Source organism: Pseudochaenichthys georgianus, chromosome 5, assembly GCF_902827115.2.
Source record: "Pseudochaenichthys georgianus chromosome 5, fPseGeo1.2, whole genome shotgun sequence".
Lineage (NCBI taxonomy): Eukaryota > Metazoa > Chordata > Actinopteri > Perciformes > Channichthyidae > Pseudochaenichthys > Pseudochaenichthys georgianus.
This window is the reverse complement of record NC_047507.1, coordinates 9,724,059-9,745,909: the sequence shown is the minus strand read 5'-3', so window position 1 is coordinate 9,745,909 and position 21,851 is coordinate 9,724,059. Positions and strand designations below refer to the sequence as shown.

Below are 21,851 nucleotides of genomic sequence, written 5' to 3'. Positions count from 1 at the left end.
CCATCAGCCTATCATTTCCAATGTGTTGGAGCGCTAGCCAATAAAAGCATGAGTGTAACATAGTGATGTCATTATGTTACATAATTAAGCAAAGGAGTCCAATGGAGGCGTTTCGGGGGGGGAGGATGTGTGAGAGAGAAACTCCCTATATTACACACTGCAGGAAAGGGAAAACCCCAAAAGCATAATTGGGCCCCTTTAATAAAAAGTGATAGACTTTTGCAAGATCCCATGAGGAGACGAACTGAATAATGCAAGTTCAGATTGTTATTACAAATCTTGAGTGAGGATGCTTACTTCCAATGTGTTAACAGTGTTAGTTATATATTTCAAATATGTTTCTAACCACCGGTCCAGCGTGCACGGCATGCACGTGTCAAACAGAACACACCCCTCTTACTGTAGGTCTCAATGGAAACAGAAACCCTGAACAACCAATAGAAACTCACAAACACTCATTAAAGGTGAATCTAAATCTATTACCATCAACCAAAGTAAACCTGCATGTGCCTGCCTTGCTGCTTCACTGATTGCAAGGTGCTTTTAAATCATAGCACCGACAGTGCAGTCACCCTCCTTCTGAGTCAGCATCAATATCTGCACAACAAATCAGAAGTGTCAGATTATTTCCTTGTGACCGTGAAATGGAAAACATAGATATATATTCCAAACTAATGGTTCAACTGGGTTCAAATACAGAGAGTTACTATTGGTGCCACTTTATGTTTTGATCAGATATGCTTCTGAAAAAAAGAATGATAGCTTTCACCAGATATACAACTATTTATGAGCAGGGAGGCAGATCTCTTCGGATTACATTTCGCTACATCTGGCAGAGCATTTCCCCGTAAATCTGTAATTTCTCGTTCAGGAATATCTGATGTAATGTATACCTGCTAGCTAGCACACTGCTGTCATCTAGCTACTCGAGAGGAGCTGTCTCACATCGTTCATGCGGGGGCAAGAAACAAAGAGTTTTTCTACAAGCTGACCCCTGGGAAGTTTTAAAATCGACTTTGAATCATGGTTTTACTGTATATTTAGTCAAGCACTCTGGAGCTGTTGAAAGCTCCCTCCTTCCCAGCCATCCTCCCCTCTTTCCTTTTCACACTTGTACTTACCCCCTGTGCAACAACCACTCTCAGACAGCAGCTTACTCAGACTGTTGACAGACATCTGAGGAATTAATCCCCAAATGGACTTGTCAGCTCCTATATCTGTCTCACCTGATATTACCAAAACAAGAAATATAGATCATTTAAACTTGTGTGTATTAGTCTCCTTAAATGCATATTCATTCCGCATCGCTGTCATTTGTTACATGTTATTCCCCAGGAGGAACAATTAAGAATATTGTAAAGTTGCATACAACTGCAACTCCTCACAATTATGGGGTTATTACATACTAAAACGCTGCATCACCGTGACAAAAGTAGAGTAGTCAGTGAACGGACTAACAGCTGTTCTCTCCCACACACTCCCCCCTGCCTGAAGCATCCATTGGACTTCTTTGTTTACTTCAGTAACATAGTGACATCACTATGTAACACACGCTTCTATTGGCTAGCGCTGATAGGCTATGGGGTGGGACATCTATAAGCGGTTCACCAATCACAACATAACTTGCAAGCTAACCAATCAGAGCAGACTTGGCTCTGGTTTCAGACAGAGGGTGAAAAGAGGTGCTGCAGCACAGGCAGTATGAGAAAAGTAAAGAGCTTTTATAACATCAAAGCATGTAAAATGTCACAGTAGAGGCACAACATACACATATGAAACCATGCCCAGAGACAGACACTAGATCAGATCAATACGACACATATCAGGTCACAACCCAGCTTGTAATGACGGTAGAAGGCGTGTAATCACAACTAAGCAAGAACTTGATGATCCGAGACTGGATTTAAAATGATGACAAGCAGGCATGGCATGTATTAGGCATTTTATTTCCTTCCGATCATTGCTTATCTGACCTCATACATAAATCATGCTTTTCATATGGCAGCTGCAACACCTGCTTATACAATCTATGTAGATATGACATGCACATAAATAAATGTATTCACAGAACAGGAAATGTGTTTCCAGACGGTTCATTTTAAGGTGATACTGAAAAGTAATTCATGAAGATTTATGGTCAAAATATTTACATTCACATAAAGAAAAAGTTAAATAAATATTTGCATATGAAATTAAGCATATATGACACTTTTTACTTTGTTACACTTTGATATATGTTCAATTACATGGAACATTTGTAAAATAAAATAAAAATACACTTAAATATCATAATAATCCCTTCATTTTTGACACCTGAGAACTGTATTTGCTGAACTCAATTCTGACATTCACATAAGAAGTGCATTTATCCGTTGGAACGGTCAGTAAGACACATCATGTTTACCTGTGTCTTTAAAGATAATTCTGACTTGTGTAGAAGCACGTTTAGCCCGTGAAATTCCCTTTTGCTGAAGTGTTCACATGTTCACGTACATGTACAGTAAGGCACTGAAATAGCACCAAAAAAGCTTGTGAAAGCAATGATGGCTTCTTGATCAGTTGTATATAAGCATGTCTCAAATATCTACCATAAACAGTGAAGTAAGGAAGCCTTGAGAGGCAAACTAAATCTGTTAATCCATTTTCTAAGCCTGTTCTAAATTATGTTTAGCACCTTAAACAGGTACAAAAGGTTCTTCAAAGGCCATCTTGCTAAATGTTCTTAATCCACCCTCACCCATATGTGATGATAAGGTAACTTGCCTCTCATGGCTTCCATATAAAAAGACTTGGCGACTAATTTATGTTCATTTTATCTTCTCGACTGTCTAAATTATTTCCGTGTCCTTTAATTGTTCCGCTAACATTTATAAAATCAGCTCACAAAACGGCATAAACCTTGTTAAAGAGATACGAAAACACATTTATATACAGAAAAAGTACCCTGATCGTCAGATAAACAACATGTGAGAATGCTCAGGCGCATATCAGTATGTACAGTTTAAACAGACTCTTAAAAACAAAGACGGAGGGAAGAATGTGAGGTATGGAAGGCAATGGTTTACAGGCAGCATCTGGACAGAGGTTTCGCTGCGGGCTCAGCTGTCTCCGAGGTGTCTCCAGGGCCGACCAGTGCATTATACCTCTGGAGTATCTACTGGAATAGTTTTGGCCTGAAGTGAAGTCTTTCTTTAAAGCTCTCCTGATAAGATAACCCGTCTGCTCTGTGGAAGCTAAAGGCTAATGGCTCTCCCCGGTCACTGCACGCTATACCTGAGAGATATGCACCGACGCAGAGGAATGTGGTTCTCTCTGATGTCTGGCAGCAGAATCTCTACAGATCTGGCATCCTACAACCTTCTCCTTATGATCCAGTAATGTGTTTGTGTGCGTACAGTGTGTTTGTGTACTGGTAAACATCTCTCTTACTCCCTAGCTCTCGCCTGTAAATCCCAACCCTTTCTCGAAGTACACACACTTCATTCTAGAAACATACGTTGTTATTATATCCTTCAACGACTCCTGCTGTCCTCCCACTGCCAAGAGGTTGCAGCTGTGATAGTTTACAACGGAATGAATCTGAATCAAGACATAATCTGAATGGTACTGATGCTAATGTTTGGATAGCAGAAAGGTTCATTCATTCTATCCTACTGAAAAATAGAACACACTATGAGCAGAAAACTGTTCCATCCTACATCCTACATTTAAAAAGGCACAATGAGTAGAATTGTCCTCAGAAAACAAAGTGGTTTGCGTCTCCAAAAACCCTCTGCTTGTATTTTCTTGTATCTTATAATTTAGCTGTGTTTGGGACGGTTCTGGTTTGCCAGATGGGTAGCACGCCACATCGCTAAAAGAAACTACAAAAATGTCAGACACAGCGCTGAATAAAAGTGAAGATAGCACTGGCAACACCAAGCAGAAAAAAGGACTCAATTGAACTCTTCCCCCCGCATTCATTCAAACTGAAATTCCAGTTTTAATACGTGTTGTTTCCGGACGCAGGTGTGTTTTTCATGACAGCAACACCTGGCCTTTTCCTGCAGTGTGTTATTATTTATTGCACTTGTCTCTTTCCGTCCAGCTGCAGTTAATAGCTGGAGAGATACAGATGGGGCAGCCGGACCACCATCCACTTGGTTCACAATACCCACTTTTTGATATACTAGACTACAGAAACAAATTCTGAGTACAGGGAGAAGAAGAGTGCTCAGTTAGCAAGACACTGAATGTTGTACGCTGCCACAGAGTAGAGTAGTGGAAGTAGCTGGACGATTTTAGCAACAGTTGCCCACAATTTACACCTGGAAGGATTGCTGAACATACGGTTAACATCAGACTATGAAAATGAACTTCCTCTATTCCTCTAAGAACTGCCCCATTGCACACAGTGTACAACATAACCATGGTTATAGTATACACCAATCTTGCCTGAAGTAGTGAGAAACGACCCACTGGAGACACCTCAATGGATATGAACAGGTCTGGTGACCTTCACAACAATAACGTTACAGAATCTAATTAAAAAAGGAGTACATGGCTGTACCAGATGAAGTCTGGTTTAAATAACTACTCGTACTAAAAAGTCCATTTGGCAAATATCCAAATTGGAAGGCACATTCTGGCAAAAAGCTGATAAATGGCAACTGTGTGGTATTCACGAAGAACAACAAAACGGTTCAATCATATTACAGTACAAAAATAAATTGAGAGTACAATAAATAAGACATTTGTATCCTGCTATGTACAGTACTTACACCAAGTTCATTTACACTATACATACTGGGGAAAAGAGGTCAGGGCGGGTTTGGACTCTGAATGGCTGTAGCACCAAAGAGGAGGGAAGTCTCGACACAATAACCTGAAGATGGACCGCCAAATGGATGGGAACAGATGCTACAAAAGACATGCAAACAACATGAACGCTAAATCAGTTACTGATCAAAAACCCAAGGAAATACTTCATCCCTGGAGTTAAACTCACAACCATTCGTTATTAACCATATAAGTTACAGGTGTATTACAAAATGTTGATGGCTAAAAACATAAGCCTGGTTTATTCCAAGTATAATGGTTCTAAGCCAACCGATATGATCATTAAAACATTAAAAACATAAATACTACGTCAAATGTACTTGTACTGTGAGTTACAGCAAGTTGCGTAACGTGTTTTTAATTTTGGTGATAGATTTTAAGTCCCTCCTTTTTTTGGATTACAGATTGTGCCTTTTATATTTAAAAAGTATAATTAAAAATACCTACCTCATGTGTCTGATGGTATTACAGTAGATCTACTCCACTGTTACAGGCAGGCTGGAGCCAGACGATGGTGTACATTTACCGCAGTAGCCTCCACACATCCCTGACACGCTGCTGCCATCCTGTGGACACATGGGGTATAACATCAGGATTGTGTGATTCTGCTGTAATACAGATGCTGATTATGATAACAAAACAAATACTAAATATAGAACATAGCATAGAACCATAAGCGATATTTCTCCAGGATCACGTTGAAGCATTTGTCCCTGTCACTGATCTTTAGGTGTAAAACAGAGGATGTTTAAGAAGTGGGTAAAGATAGAAACATCACCTTAATAGTAAGGGTTGTTTTTGGCCTTTTGAATTTGAATTTCCTTCATAAATGCACACAAACATTGAGGCCCACCAGGCACGTTGTATCTAGGCACCGTGTATAAACAAGGTAATCACGTACAGCATAATCGATATTTTGTCCAAACATTGCATTGCCCCAAAAGCACTATCCCACGACATGAAAGCCACAGCGTGCAGCGAGTGGTTTCTCTGATCTCCTCTGGAGTGCTCTCCCAGTCCCACTGGCACAACCTGGCTTTGTTTAAATCTGCCTGGAGAGCCCACAGCAGGCCGGCTGGCTGAGGGTATAAGAATGTGAACACTTTTTGGCATCAGAATTGCCTCATGTTTTCACCTTACCAATATACTCCCTCTGGCTTGAGCTCCATCTCCAAAGAGGAGGGCCCTTGAGAGAGCAGCTGCCCAAAAAGGGTCCTTTTTTCAACGAGTTTATGGAAAGAAGTCGAGCTGGGAATACAGAACCCACTTGGGACGATGCCCACTCTGAAGCCCAGAGGACATGCAGAGAGGAGAACTGGTGGAGCGAGGGATGGAGTATCAGAGGTAACAGAAGAGAGTAGACGAGGTGAGGCAGTGCATAGAGAGAGTTACAGATACTGTGGGTTGGAAAATTGGTTCTAAAAGCGTTGCTCGAGGATATAGAACAAAACGAAATTGTAAAAACGAACTCACTAATTACAGAATATAATCAAATATACACTTAAACTGTCGTAACAAGCCAGGAGCCCAATGTGAATGTGGTGAATTAATTAGGGATTTTAATGAGTTTTATTTGGAGTTCTCATTTTTAAAAGGCTGTTCTCTGAATCTTTCAGATGGCTCAGTTTTGATTGAAGATTGCTGTCGTTTTGGGAGTTGTTCCCATAGACTGTGTACATACGCATCATAAAGCAATACCTGTGATTTTTGTATATCAGTCACTGCATAGTTGCCCTGGGAGATCCATGAGGTTTCCTGCGCCACCCTGAAACCTGTTCCTGAAAGGTTGATCCTGAAGCGCCCCTGACAGAAGAGAGAGAGAGAAAGAGAGGGAGAGAGAGGGAGAGAGGGAGAGAGAGAGAGAGACGAGAGACGAGAGGAGAGAGAGAGAGAGAGAGAGAGACGAGAGAGAGAGAGAGAGAGAGAGAGAGAGAGAGAGGAGAGAGAGAGGGAGTGAGGGAGAGAGAGAGAGGAGTGAGGCAACTGGTAATGTTTTGGGACATTTTCCTGGAACACATCCGAACTAGAGGCATTAGCTGGATGTAAAAGGATGTTTACTTTTAGCTTTTTTAATGGCAGGCATGTTTACATGTCATACTGCAGCAGAAGAAGCACAAGTGCATCAGTAACACAACTGCATGCCATTTAGCTGTACTCAATGCCTTTTAGTACAGTAGACTTTGTTTTAATATTGAAATCAACTTCCTCTAATGAATATTTCTAATTATTGTTGTTAGCTTGTTGCTTAAACACCCGTTAAGGTGCTTGCCTCATATTTGGTGGCAAGATTTTGGCGTGCAGTGGAAATGCCAATAAGACATCGATCGGAGCAGAATATTTGATCTTTTTGAGAAAGAAAAAGTGTAATACACTTTCTTATGGACAGGGACGTTATAGGAAATGTCAGGATCACATTGTTGGACATATTTCCAAGAAGCCTCAACTGGAATCTCACTCTGCAAAAAGTATAAATACTTATAATTTGTGTGTAGCCTTATCTTAAAATATGCAGAAATAAACCAAATGAGTAGATATAGAAAAATGTTGATAGAGAATGCTCAAAAGTTTTAAATGAAGCTCCAAAGCTGTGATATATTCAGTTCAGCCTTACCCAGCGCCCACACGGCGGCGTGCGTTGAAGCTTGCCGGCGGGCGTGTCTGAAGCTCGACCAACAACCAATCACATGAATCTCCCGCCCCGGACACACAAGCACGCGGTTGGATTGGCTAGAGCTTGTACTGGCATATGATTTGATTGGCTGACGCTTCCGTCGAAGCTTCAAAAGTTGAACATTGCTCAAAGCGAAGCGACGCTCCCACAATGCAGTTCGGCAAAGTGTGACGTCCCCCCATTCAAGGTGAATGGGCAGAAGCGCTGAAGCTTCAACGCACGCCGCCGTGTGGACGGGCCGTTACACTCAGTATGTCTGTTCACTGGAATAGCTAAAACTTGATAAACAGCAGAGCCATCATTAACGTTATTAGTTTAACTTGTTTTCTCCTGCTATGACAAGTCTTTAGTTGGCGATGACAAATCATTTCGCCTCCTGTCATATAACTACCAGCTGCTGTTGTTCTCACCTGTGGACACCGTGCTGCGCTGTAGCAGTCTCCAGCTGTAGCAAAGGGAACGCTCTTGCCTTCCCGGGTGACAGCAAACTGCCAATCTGTAGCTGAGCAACAGAAAAGACAAACAAGTCAATCAAATGCGTCGTGACAGATATTCTACCTTTTGAAATGAGTTGCTACAGGAACTCAGATGAGCTTCTATAATGGCAGCTTGCATCTGCAGTAATGACCTGTGTTAGTCTAAATCCAGCCTTAGTTTTAGGGTCAGCTTAATGGCAATATCAGTATAATTTCATCTACTTACAGCAGTTCCATTTAATCCCCTCAAGCCTTGTAATTCTGTGTTGCTTAAATGAACTCGAAAGACATCTTGAGCCCATTAACCCTCATGAGCACGGACATAATTAAATGGCAAAGGAAGTTCTTATTTGGGAGTAATGTGGAGTTAACACTGGCACAGGATGCTGTTATGTGTGTGTGTGTGTGTGTGTGTGTGTGTGTGTGTGTGTGTGTGTGTGTGTGTGTGTGTGTGTGTGTGTGTGTGTGTGTGTGTGTGTGTGTGTGTGTGTGTGTGTGTGTGTGTGTGTGTGTGTGTGTGTGTGTGTGTGTGTGTGTGTGTGTGTGTGTGTGTGTGTGTGTGTGTACTAGCCACTCACTGATGAGGTTCATCTTGCTGAGGTCCAGGCGGACTTTGGAGAAGGTGGTGAAGCCGGCGGCGGTGTAGTCTCTCCGACAGTCACAATCCTCTCTCCTGGAGTCATTGGGTGGACACTGGGTGGGGTCATTGAGCCTGGGAAACACACACACACACACACACACACACACACACACACACACACACACACACACACACACACACACACACACACACACACACACACACACACACACACACACACACACACACACACACACACACACACACACACACACACACACACACACACACACACACACACACACACCTTAGCTTAACTTTACACTTCCATGGAATGTCTTCATTTAGGGACAGGAAACTGTGCCAGGAGTCAGTTGGATTTTGGCTATTCTCATTGTTATCCTGTTTACTGTTTACCTGAAGCCAAAGATCTCTGAAAAATTCTCCCCTTCTCCAGTTGTCAAGGTGATGTACTCCTGTGGAGTCTCTGTCTGCATTCCTGCACAGTAGACCTGAAGAGAATAAGATGAGGGAGGAGGAGGAGGAGGAGGAGGAGGAGGAGGAGGAGGAGGAGGAGGAGGAGGAGGAGGAGGAGGAGACGTGGTATTCAGAGGGAGGAGGAGAGGGGAACCAGGGGTGAAGGAGGGGATGGAGGAGGTAGGATGGTAGAAAAAAGGAGATTGAGAAGAAGTGCAGATTGGAAAGAAGGAACAATAATGGTGTTGAGGAAAAAGAGTAGACCATAGTCAGTTTGGAAGGCAGTCAAAGCATTTCCTCTGACTGTGTTCTAAAACATATCACATTACTATGAAACCTTGCACACAAAACCACAGCACCAAAGGTATGCCTGAGCTCAAGCTAGTAAAGGTGAATGTAAAGCACTGTACTGTAAAGAAGCCCTTTACACAGTCACAACAGGCAGCAAAATGTATTGTAAATGATTCAAAAGTCAAGTGTTGCTCTTCCCTCATAAATAAAACCCATAATAGCTTCATACACCTTTAAAAAAAAAAAATTCAACTATACACGTCATATTGTGTAATAAATGTATTTTCAAAAATACAAACATGTCTTTAAGATCGATATTTTTTCTTCCAAAATGTGCAAACTGTCAAAGATGTGGGGATCCATTGCAGCCATGTGCATTGGTTGGTCAACATAAACAATATATTCCTACCTTGAGTGCTTTCCCTTGAATATTGAGAAAGTGTTCGCTGTCGGGGAGGGGGCCGTTCGTGCTCTGGACGCCCTGACAGCTAGAAGGTAAATGGCCTTGGAGACACAAAGGAAGTGGATATAAGTCGGTATACAGTACAGTAGTGCGAAGATTTAACACAGGGCAGATACTCGGGCCCTATACACACACATGTGCACGCATGCAAACACACATTTCAGGGGTTAAGTCAAGTGTGACAAATCGCTGCATCAAATCAAAGAAAAGGGAAAGCCACTGACGCTTTGATGTCCCATCCTACCGTCGGGAAGTAAATACACTGGATAGTGGATCTTTGATGTTTGCCTCTGATCATAACTATCTCACTAAAGGCCACGTCTCTGAGGCTGCGGCCCCACGAGGACGAATTCGGTCGTTTGCGTTACTGTTTAGTGTCATATAGACCGTTCGGCCACACGAGGACGACCGAATATGGCACTAAACGACTGAGGAAACGACAACGGGTCCCAAGGTGGATAGAAATGCATACGCCACTCTCTGGGGGGTCAAACAGCTCCGTGTGTGCGCCCTATACGGACATTTTCAGATCACTGATAGTGATTGCGCAATAGCCCCGCCTCTCCCCACCTCTTCTGCTCACCTCCGCTTACCCCGCGCCATTGCTGAAGTGTTTCGCCACCAACAACAACAACAATGGCGGATCGAAGAGTTGCTATCGTGCTCCGGACGCTATTGACCATGCTACAGTTGTTTGTGCAACATCTACAGCAATAATGATGAGGCAATAGCCCCGCCTCTCCCCACCTCTGCTGCTCACCTCCGCGTCAAAGTAAACTGCACCCTGAATTCAGATTATTTATCTTTCTCTCGCGAGTGAAGTCTAATCTGACAGGAGGGAGACACGCAGCTCTGCTCACCTGCAGCTCCTCCCGCTGCAGCAAAACACACACTTCAAGTCAGATCATCACCCTTAGCTATTTTAATTACCTCTCAAACCGCTAAACGGAGCAGTCTCGTGTGGGCAGACACTATCCGGATAATTATTGCATGTGGACGGAAGCCGTTTGCGATTGCGTTTGCGTTAATCCTATGCGTTTAGCCGTTTTCGTCCTCGTGGGGCCGCAGCCTGAGATGACTGGATCAAGTCAAGCCATGCCTATCACTGGAATGTGGGGTACATTTAGTCGGCCTGCACCTAACCCTGGAAGTCTTGACCTTTGTTAAAGAGGAACAATCGTCTCGCAGTACTCACAGTTTGGATTCCTGCAGGCTTTTCTGGCCTCTGGCATGGCCTCCTGAGAACACCTATGGCTTTCCTGAGCGTCTGCTGACACGCACTGCAGCGTCCGCACCATCACTCCGTCACCACAGCTCACTGAGCACTGCGGGGGGGAAGAGAACCGGGACAGAGTGAAAACTAAAACTTGTGGATGACAGTCACATCAGCCGTTTCTATCTTCAAGGTGTCGACTTAAAAACATTCATGTGCATGGACATGTTTGTGCATGACAGGTTCAAGAAGAAAAAATTAAATCATTGAAATCTCAGGTGTAGAAAATAGTGTGCATTAAAGGCTGTTTTAATAATACAATTGTAGTTGATCATAATCAAGCGCAAATATAAAACTTCAAGGAAAGTGTTAAAGAAAATGTGAGTTATTGCATGTTTCAATCTAATACTGTTATGTTAATATTAACAGTTAAGCAAAAAAGGTTTGACATTCCATCACAGAAAACTACAGGAGACCAACTTGCATTTATTACGTTGCAATAAGTCTATGATAATACTTGTTTGTACAGGGCAAAGAAGCCCTGAGACAAAAATACGTAAAAATATCTGGTGATCATTTACTTAAAGGTGGGGTAGGTAAGTTTCAGAAACCGGCTCGAGTGCACTACAATTTGAAAGTACGCAGCCGAAAAGAATCCACCCCTTCCTTCAGACTTCCTTACAGAGCACCTCCTCCAACACACATGAACGCACACATGACGTCAGCAGACTGGTGAAAGTGGCCGCCTGTTGCTGGCGAGTCATTGAAGTACTGCTGCAATGCACGCCCAATGAGGGCACGCCCAATGAGGGCACGAGATACATTTGTGCGTGCACGAGATGGAAGGCTGACAGACAGGGCGGCAATCCAATCCGATTGGTTGTACTTTTTACAGTATCACGGCTTCCACAGATGACATTTTTTTATGGATTTTTTGTCAAAGCACTTCAGATATTCATTGCTATCGGGATGTTAAGAGCATTCCATGGAATATAACAAAAAGTGTATCTCGAGCCGGTTTCTGAAACTTACCTACCCCACCTTTAAGTGTTTCACCCCTTTGTTTATGACTCTTAAACAGGTGATAACACGTTTTTGAGGTTCCTTATATTCTTTTGAATGTGTGAAACAGGTGGGAAAAGTAGTAACTTTTTTTTGTACCCGTTAGTCAAGAAAAGTATTTGTATCAGACTCAAAAACATTTGTATAACACTTGCCTCTCAGGGCTTCCGTATCAAGGTTTAATTTTAGGAGAAGACATGCATGTTCCACACTGAAAAGACACAGATAAATGAATGGACAGCCCTCGCTCACCAGTCCCCAGATTCCAACCCTCCACTCCTGTGGCGGCTGGCATGGCTCCAGATTACAAGGCATGTAGCTCTCAGGGGGGGTCCCGGGGCAGTTGGACAGAGACTGATGGCCATACTCATAGTTGTCCTTCTCAGTATGCACCTCGCTGCAGGAGACCAGACGCTGGCGGTAGCTCTGACCACAGCTGGCTGAGCACTGGAGAAGGGAATGAATCACAGGCATGAAATAAAAACAGTACACTGGATTTGAAGATGGTGATTCAGATTAATTGTCTTTTTAAAGAGTTAAAGGTCCCATGTCATGGCCATTTCCACTGATCACAATTCCATTGTTGAGGTCTACTAGAATAGATTTATACTGTGCAATTTTCCAAACTCACATTGGTTTCGCATACAGCATCTCTGTAGAGTATGCGTATTCACTCTCTCCACTAAACGGCTCGTTGCAGCCGCCCCCCCCCCCCACAGTGTGCTCCGATTGGTCGGGACCAGTCGGGACGTTGTGAATCGCGCTGAGCTCCGTGGAGGTGTGATTTCCTTGTTTAGCGATACATAGCGAAACACAGCCAAACTCACCCTGAGCACACACAAAGTCACAGCCGAAGTCAAAACAATAAGTGTGGCTTGATATTGAGTAAGAAAAAGGTTGCTAAACGCTGTGAGAATGGGTCTGCAGAGAGAATTTCGCCGCGATCCCAACTGTCTGTTATCAGCCTGCAGCCAGGGAGGAGAGATCAGCAGAGCTGCCTGCATTGAGTGTGTGAGGAAGTCCGTGGATTGGTCAATTTAGACCAATCAGCGGGGGCTTAACGTAACGGCTCCGCGGACGTAACGTAACGGCTCCACGGATTGGTCCATTTCGTTCCGGGTACGACATGACATCATGATGTACCCGGAAGAATGAAATGGACAGTGACGTATCTCCAACGAGGCGTTTGGGGAGGTATTTTCTGTTTTAGAGTTTTACTCCCTCCATGGTGTACTTTGAGGGTTTTGACTCTACAGACCGTTTACATGCATACAAACCTTCATAACACACAAGGGAACGGGCAATAACCGGAAAAGCATGACATGTCACCTTTAAGTATTTCTAGTTCAGAGTAAACTGATTTATAACTATTCAGATTACAACATCATTTCAAGTTCACACTCTCACCTCAGTCCATTCCCCTGTGATCCAGATCAGTTCACAGGCGTGGGTGTTGCAGCTTTCTATGTCAGGAGGTCTGATCTGGTTCACGCAGTACATCTCATGCACCTCCTGCTGGTTCTGGTCTACACACTGCAAGGCTCGCTGTCGATGACCTACTCCACACGACTTACTGCACTGTAGTGGAGATGAGAAAGACAATCAAGGGCCTTTAACAAACATGGCAAGTATAAGATTGGTATTAGGAGAGATATGCCACTCCTATACTTAGATGCAATGTTAAGAGAGCAAGAGAGATCGGCAGCAGCGGCCCCTCACCCGCTTAGTAACAGAGCTCATTTATGAATTAAAGGTAAGACAGGGTGATTAACTGACATATGATGTCATTTTGAGGGTGAAGTATTTCTTAAAAGTCAACCTACCTGTAATTGGTCATGTCTAGCTGCAAACTACATCATTTTAAAGAGGCTCTATTATTCTTTTTGGGGATTTACCTTTCCTTTTTGTGTTATATAGCTTTTTGTGCATGTGAATGGTCTGCAAAGGCTAACATCCTAAAGTTCCCTCCAGAGGGAGTTTCTCTCCACACACTTGAGCTTCTTTAGAAGAGTACTAAGCATTATAATCAGGGGTGCACATAACTGGTACGCAAGTACGCATGCGCGGCAACAATCTGAAATGCGTACCGTCACTGTCACAAAGCCATTTGGCGGTTAGATCACCGGACGACAGAGTCGGTCTCCGTGTGCACAGACAGGACTGCTGTTAACGTCGGTCTGTACGGAATTGTGCCAAAACTACACCAACCGGCTGCGGAGGAAGACTCTCCCCCTTCACTGGAGAATTGCGCTAAAACAGCTGATCACAACGTTCACGCTCTGTGGTCACGGAGTATTCCACTAGCCCCCTCCCCCCCGTCGACTTTCCTGAAGTACTCTAGCCCCGCCCCCACCCCCACCCCCCCATTGACGTTCGCGATACAGAGGGCTTCATCATATAACTTTGAGTGGAGCCAGAAGTTGGAGTACCAAACACTGACTCCATGAGGCTACTCATCTGAAAGTTATGTGCACCCCTGATTATAATAATATAATCACTCATACGTCACTACCCAGGTTAAATCGTTTGTATTGATGTTGCTGTGAAAGTGGTGTTCTCTGAAGAAGTTTACTTTATTCCAGAACCACCTGGACCTTTGTCTTACTACATTCAGGTCCATGTAGTAACTCAATTATTAGGACATTCAATCTGCAAAAGACGTAGGTTGAGGCTCAGAGAGGCTTCCACTTGCGTCAGAAACACTCTGTTACTGCCGTAACAAACACAGCGGACTCCAGCTGGTCTTCATCACTCTTACTTTGTTCGACAATGTCAAACAACTTAAATACCTGGAACTGTTTTTCTGAGCTGTGCTGCCCTACTATGAAATCATTAACCTAAACCCCGCATGATGAGTGCCTGAGTTTCAGTATGTGCTGGTTAAATCAACGACAAATCATTTGGCCAAATATTTAATTCTAGTTATAGAAGAAGTAAAACTGTTGGAGTTCCCAATCATCTCTGATTTGTGTAGATGGAGTCCACAGTGTATATTGTATAAAACACACACTGCAGGCATGTTAACCCATAGCCGGTGAACCCTTGTAATTACCTCCAGCTTTACACTGCAGGCAGAGAGCTCCAAACACTTCTCCAGAATAATTAGACTCTCCTTTGAGAGGAGACATTTCATGCTGCTCACTGACCCAGATTCAACATCACTTGAACACGGGGTGGAAGAAACTCCTGCTGCAGCTGCCTCTTCTAATAACCCCAACTCTCAACAAGGGTCTGTAGCCTCCAGCCAATAGAACATTACTGGATGTTGCTCAGCAGGAATGTACCCATTAAATAAAGCCTGGATGACTGCCAACTTTGCATGTTCTGGGTTTAGAGCAGATAAAAGATAGATAACTGTAAATTAATACGTGAGTATGAATACAAATAAAGGATCAATAATAGATTCTTTTTTGATTTTATGTTTACTTGTAAGTCCCTGTTCAGGTGGTCTTATATCAAATTCTTAATATAAAAATGTGGGACGAGAAAAATAAATAAAATAATTTAAAGAACAAAAACTCAACAAAGCTGCTTCACTATGGCTGTTTAGAGGTGCGATTAAATAGGCAAAAACAATGATGCATGAATGAGTCCTAAAACCGAGATATTAGGCAGTTTAGCACTCCTCGTTCCCTTGGCTCAATCTTTGATGTGTTTTAAGTTTTATGACTGAAACAGGATCTTGTCAGAATCCTGGCATAAATCTCAGAAAAATAAATCACTTTAGGTCTGATTTTTATAGAATAATTATTATAAAAAGTTATTTCAGGGGCCTTTAACTCAACTTTTATTGTAGAAGGCGTGTTAACGTTTAGATAACCATTAATGCCTCACAGGTGTTCATTAACTTTAATTGGTGGAATACAGTCTATGGAAAAAGCGAATTGGCCAATCAAGACTAAGATCGGAAATCCAACGAGGCTTTGCGTGTGTTTAAAAAAAAAACTGGAGCCTGAGGATCATCTGATTTTTACGAGGGCCATGCAACAGCAGCAGCAGCAGCAGCAGCAGCTCCCCTCCTCCTCCTCTCCTCCCCTCCCCTCACCGACTGCACTGCCTCCGCCTGAAGCAGCCACTCACACTTCAGATATGACAGAGTTCATTCATCCTCGCCCTGTAGAGACTAAGCTGCTTGTTTCAGCTCACAGGTCGCCATGCAGCTTACCGTCTGCCACTCTCCTTCTCTCCACCGGTACCGGGAGGGGCAGTCTGCCCCCCGGCAGCTCTGGCTGGACGCCGGTCTGGACCGCTGGGAGCAGCCGCTCTCGTGCGGGCTGCGCCGGTCTCCGCCCCGGCAGAACACCTCGCGCCGCTGGACGCCGTCCCCACACGTTGCGGAACACTGGAAGCAGGACAGATAAGTCGTTTCAAAAATCTTTACAACACTTTTTTTCATTGAGTTTAACTTTTTTGTTTTACTGCATGTCAAATAGTCAACTTATATCGTTTTGCGACTCTCGCGATAAGCAATGAACCACGTGAGTTTAATTGTCGAATGGTGGCCGATATCCCATTTGTATCGATCTTTGGTGTTCTACTTGTTTGAAGATTAATGTAGCATGTATTTAACGAAATATACGTCATACTTAATATGTAATCTGTTGTATTGTCTCTCTACTGTTATTTTGTGTCCATTTATTTTTTCCTGAAGTTATTCAGACATTCTGTCTTTTTGTGTCAGCTTATAGATTTAAATGAATAGTTGTCTGTAATTGTATTAACTATGAGACCTTGGCATTCCAACAATATAAATTGAGTTCATAAAGGTATGGTGTATTACTTTTAGGAAAGTTTGCAAAGATGAAATAACTGCAACAACACCTTCATGTTTATTTGTAAGTGATATGGTTTATATTAACTTAACTTATGTTTTCTTACAGAAATGGGAAGAAATTCAAGTTGGCGCCTTGAAAGCAGAAGGTTTTGTGTAACCATGTTTTTTAATTAAAGTATGTTTTGTTTTCTGCTTTAATACAGGACACAGTTTTACATAACATAACAAATGTCAAAAAACTGTTGTGTAGATCAGATTTGTAGGGGATTTTTTACAGTAATTATCTTGTCCTGCATTGTACTGTCATGCTTATGCAATACTCCACTTTAATATTAATTTATACAATTAAAGTGAAGGTTTTTGTGGAGAAAAATATCACAGAGAATATGACATGAGTGGTTGAGTCATTGAGAGACTGAGACATCATAACTCAGATTTGTGTGAGGTTAAAAATCTTGATGATTTGCATATCATGTACTCCCCCTGTGTAACTATGAATTGTTAATGAAACTCGAACTTGCATGCTTTCATGATTAATGAAAATCAATGCTTTCTCAAAACATCAGTTTACAAACTCTTGCACAATGTATAATTCATATCTCAATTATGCTGCTCATAACTTACGCATTTCCACTCAAACCTCAATATTTAATACACTTCTGCATGAACAGTCTCACACTTGCCTTGTCCGAAGCTTCAGTGAAATAAATGTTTGGGAATATGTTTTTAATTTATTCTGCTGTTGTGAAACACGGCCCAGATTTATTTAATTGATCATGAATTTCCTTCGTCTTTGAATTCTTTGTTCACCATGGAGTCATGCGAGAAAGCAACGTTTCATTCAAGAATTCAAAGTAACACAGGGTGAATACAACATATTATTTTGGGGGTAAAGTATTCCTTTAGGGGTGAAGGAAGCAAAAAAACACGTACAGATGATTCAAGCTGAGGTTCCAGAGTTTCTACATGAATCTTTAAGAATACAGACATAGTATATCTTATCTTATTATCTTATACTTTAGTTTAGTCATATGTGATACAGTTTAACTCAATGTGTATTATCTGCAGTTTTCAGGAGTTGAAACATCTGGGCAGCCTGCTGCATCATGGGTGAACATACTTGACTGGGAGTGTGTTCGATATTGCATATTGACATACTTATTATTGTGTACTGCGTATTGCATGCTAACATGACTATTAAGTATGGCATTCCAGCAGACAGGGCACACTGTTATAAACTCAAGCAACATGTCGTCTCTGGCTGTATCCATCACAACCATAACAGTCCAAGCTGCCATCAAACAAAAATGTTTATCACAAATGTAAATCTACTTTATTCTACATTTTTGCAGTATTATTTTATTAATATTTAAAAAATATCAAACATGCTGAAGATTTTTCCACACAAAATGAAATGTGAGAGTTCCTGTGTTTTCCACATTTGTAAGCACACACTGGATGGTGCCAAACAATGCCTCAACGTTTAAACAGACGCAATGCATTTTGGGACATTTGAGCAAGTAGGCTCACGCCTCATAAATCATTTCTTATCTAGTTTAAACCTGGGCATTCCTTGCATACTTAAAATCCACAGAGTATGCCGTTGTGGACTATCTACTCAAATGTACATCATACTTAGTATGTAAGCGTCTGATTTCAACAGAGGCACGTGTGGAGTATCATTTTCTCCTGGCATGAGTCCTGCTCCACAGCTGTTTCAGAGCAAAGGCACATCCTCTTTGACATATGGAGCACAGATGTGGCTCTGTGCTCGGACTCTTGGCCAGTGGGGTGAATTCAGTAAAAAAGAAAAAGATGACAGGAGTGAAGGACGGAGAGAAAAAAGAGAGACATGGAGAGTTAAGGGAGAGGAAGAAAAATGCTCTGCAGCAGCCCAGGTGCACGTCGTGAGTGTGTCTGGCATGTTTAGGAGGGCATTCAAAGAAAAGACGCATGTGGTTCCCATTGGCGAGGCAGAAGATAGAGAGGGGAAGAAAAGTGAAAGAGAGAAAGAAGGCTTGAAAGAAATGGATCTGTGGGGGAAAGAGCAACATTGAGAGAAGGATTAAAGAGAATAGAACATCTCGAGATGAGAGGGGTAGATAAACACGAGATGGACCTATGTGCACATCCATCCTGCTGTCGTACCCACCGTACTGTACAGTTGCTGCCCCAGTATGCACTATCTTTAAAAACCCTATGAGCAGGCACCCCGGTCTGTGCTGCAAACCACTGTGTGATGTGTAAAAGCTTGGTTAGTGGTCGGGCCTAGCTGCAGATGTTTACACACATATACTTTGCAGCAAGCTGGTAAGCATTAAGGAGAAGAGAGAGAGAGCTTACTGGCCTGGCAGCGTGAGAACACGAGTGCCAGAGGAGTGTTTTCGAGCAGGGTCAAAGAGTCTTACCTCTCCCCAGTCGCCTCTCTTCCACTTGAAGCATTGACCGCCTTTGCAGCGCCTCTGCTTGCTGGGTTTGGGGGACAGATGCTGGCAGCTCTCTTCTGAAACGGGGCGTCCTGACCCGGTCACACAGACCACCTTCCGGGACTTGAGCCCTCTTCCACAGGAGGAGGAGCACTGCAACAGGTCAAAAGAAAGAACAAGTGAAATTGAAGTCAAAAGGTACGTTTGGTGTTCAAAGTGCAACTTTAAAAAATAAATTCAGATGTTAAAAAGCATGATTGGGTTTCATAAGTCTGAATAAGAATGAAAAAAAGGGGATTGTTGCACAGCTTTGATTAAAAAACATGCATTTATTGAACACGATCAATTTGTGGATGATTTTTAGACTGAAAAAAAGGAGTGATATGACGCCCAGATCCACATGGGGAGATAGTCCAATGGCAGAGGGTGCCCGATCAACCCGGTAGCAGTTTGTTTCATATCCGGGTTCACGAGTTACTGAGAGTCTAACACGGTGTGACAGGCAAACACACACATACACACACACACACACACACACACACACACACACACACACACACACACACACACACACACACACACACACGCCGATGTTACAGGAGGGAGTGGAGAGGCTGGCCTGTGCTCGATCAAAGGGGGCTTTGCATGAGGGGATGGATGGGAAGCGACAGTCTCAGAGTGAAACGAGTATGCGACCCAGCGTGCGGTTGCTGTCCTGACCAGTGACAGACTGTAATAGACTGTGACCTCTGACCTCATTCGCGGCGGGCAAGGCACACTAAAGGAGGGGCTAATAAAATGCTTGGAATTTCATCTGTAACGCATCTGTTAGAAGTGCTGTCAGTTAATACAGATGTATGATTCAGCTTACAATGAGAAACTCGTCATATTACCTGTGTGAACTTTACTCGGGTATTGTTGTGAATCAGTTTTAATAAAATATTACACTGACTGTGTTGCCTTTATATCTTTATGAATTGTAGCACACATGATTAGAAGACTTCCTGGTTGATATAGTAAGTCACTTATAGTCCACTTATAGTCCTCCTAATATGTATCTCCACTGAAAGATTGTATTTGTGATGTCTGACATAAGGAAACACGTTTGGTTTGGATGAAATGTGAAGAGTAGATGGCAAATCACAGCGCATTTCAGAAAACGTCACTAAAGTTAAGACTTCGCCAGGCTGTGTTGTTGTTCACGTCTTTGAAAGGTGTGTATGCTTCCCTGCCGTTCTAATGTGCTAACACGGAGCAGAACACCTTGGGAATCACTACAAATAAAACACCACGTTGGACATGCACTCCGACACACAGGGTTCATTAACTTTGCCCAACTCAACATGTCCTACCTGCAATAAACTATATAAACAACTTTATTTGTATACTTCGTATTTGCAGGCGGTAGAGCAGGTCCTCTACTCATCACAAGGATGGACGTTTGATCCCTTTCTCGTTCTGCACACAAGTCATTAGCCATAGCGCTACATTTAATTCCATCACTAGTTGGGTCAGTCATTCTTAACATAAGGTCATAACAATCTATGGAATTGCAGATACAACATTTAAATTTAGGTATAAAGCGGCAAAGCCTTGGTAAGCACCTTGTAAAATGACCCCCCCCCCCCCCCTAAATAAACCACTATTCAATGTCAGCACAGCGTTTGGGAATCCTATTCAACTCTTGTTTTGTTGGGTTTTTTCGTCCCGGGATCACAGCAGTTTCCCAGAACTATGTCTGTGCTGATGGGATGAACCGGGAAGGGGCCCCTCCCCAGATCAAACGTGACCCTTGACCCACCAATACACCACTGCATTGTCTTGTTGACAGCCCCCCCCCCTCCTCGTTTGAGTCACTCTCACTGGCCCCCATATTGGTACACCGTCATCAAGTTGCATTAGACCATAGACGAGCAGCCCGACAGAAAGGGTCAAAGGGGGCTGACAACTTCACAGCGGAGCACGCGTCACCAGGCGTCCCGGAATAAGCCGGGGGTCAGCATTAAGAATTAAATAAACACAGTAAATGAAATGGGAGGGATCCCGAGGCATTGTCTCACAGGACAAAGATTCACCTTAGAGAGAGAGCTTTGAACTCCTGACACGGACGCTAAAAGCATGATGGCTTTCAAGAGGTCAGCAGAGGCCCTGACCACTTACAACAACAAGGACATTGCTCAGTGATTTGTGCATTTTCATTCAGGAAAAACACCCTGTCGAAAAGACTGGCAGGGGAGCACTGCCTCATAAGCCTTTTGCCAGGCCTCTCTTTTGAAATACTTTAGTCAAAGTCAAAAGGTAAAACCCCAAATAATATAGGACACTTCCTTATCCACAAACACACTGTAATTACCATAAAGCAGGAGCTGGTAATCTCGAGTTAAATACTTCATTATAGGGCTCAGAAACAGAACTACAATGTTGCAAGAGCGAGGTTATCGGCATGGTGAATGTTGTTAGGGGTTAGTACTTATAGTACTTGCAGTTTTCACTTTTTTGTAAAAACTCTGTGCCAGAGAGTTTGCAGGTTATTTTTATCTAGCAGAGACCTGTTTACTGGGTGTGACAAAAATGTTGGCATTGATTCATATTTTTGCTCA

At 42.9% G+C, this 21,851-nt stretch overlaps 1 protein-coding gene across 2 annotated transcripts in view; it reads right to left on the bottom strand.

Annotated features, from left to right (window-relative positions):
• Positions 1-1,928: 1,928 nt before the first annotated feature.
• The window catches only part of adamts9 (ADAM metallopeptidase with thrombospondin type 1 motif, 9), a 48,087-nt gene continuing 28,164 nt past the window's right edge, over positions 1,929-21,851 (bottom strand). Inside the window, exons 29-40 of one of the 2 annotated variants that reach the window (XM_034082866.2) lie at positions 19,234-19,404; positions 16,217-16,393; positions 13,459-13,629; positions 12,304-12,498; positions 10,972-11,101; positions 9,723-9,817; positions 8,963-9,057; positions 8,544-8,677; positions 7,900-7,991; positions 6,517-6,621; positions 5,266-5,384; positions 1,929-4,899 (exon numbers count right to left, since the gene is read on the bottom strand). In XM_034082866.2, the coding sequence (XP_033938757.1) occupies positions 5,295-5,384; positions 6,517-6,621; positions 7,900-7,991; positions 8,544-8,677; positions 8,963-9,057; positions 9,723-9,817; positions 10,972-11,101; positions 12,304-12,498; positions 13,459-13,629; positions 16,217-16,393; positions 19,234-19,404 (1,455 nt within the window). In that variant the 3' untranslated portion in view covers positions 1,929-4,899; positions 5,266-5,294. Of the gene's footprint in view, positions 4,900-5,265; positions 5,385-6,516; positions 6,622-7,899; positions 7,992-8,543; positions 8,678-8,962; positions 9,058-9,722; positions 9,818-10,971; positions 11,102-12,303; positions 12,499-13,458; positions 13,630-16,216; positions 16,394-19,233; positions 19,405-21,851 lie in introns of those variants that run through there. The other variant, XM_034082868.1, reaches the window with a different exon arrangement.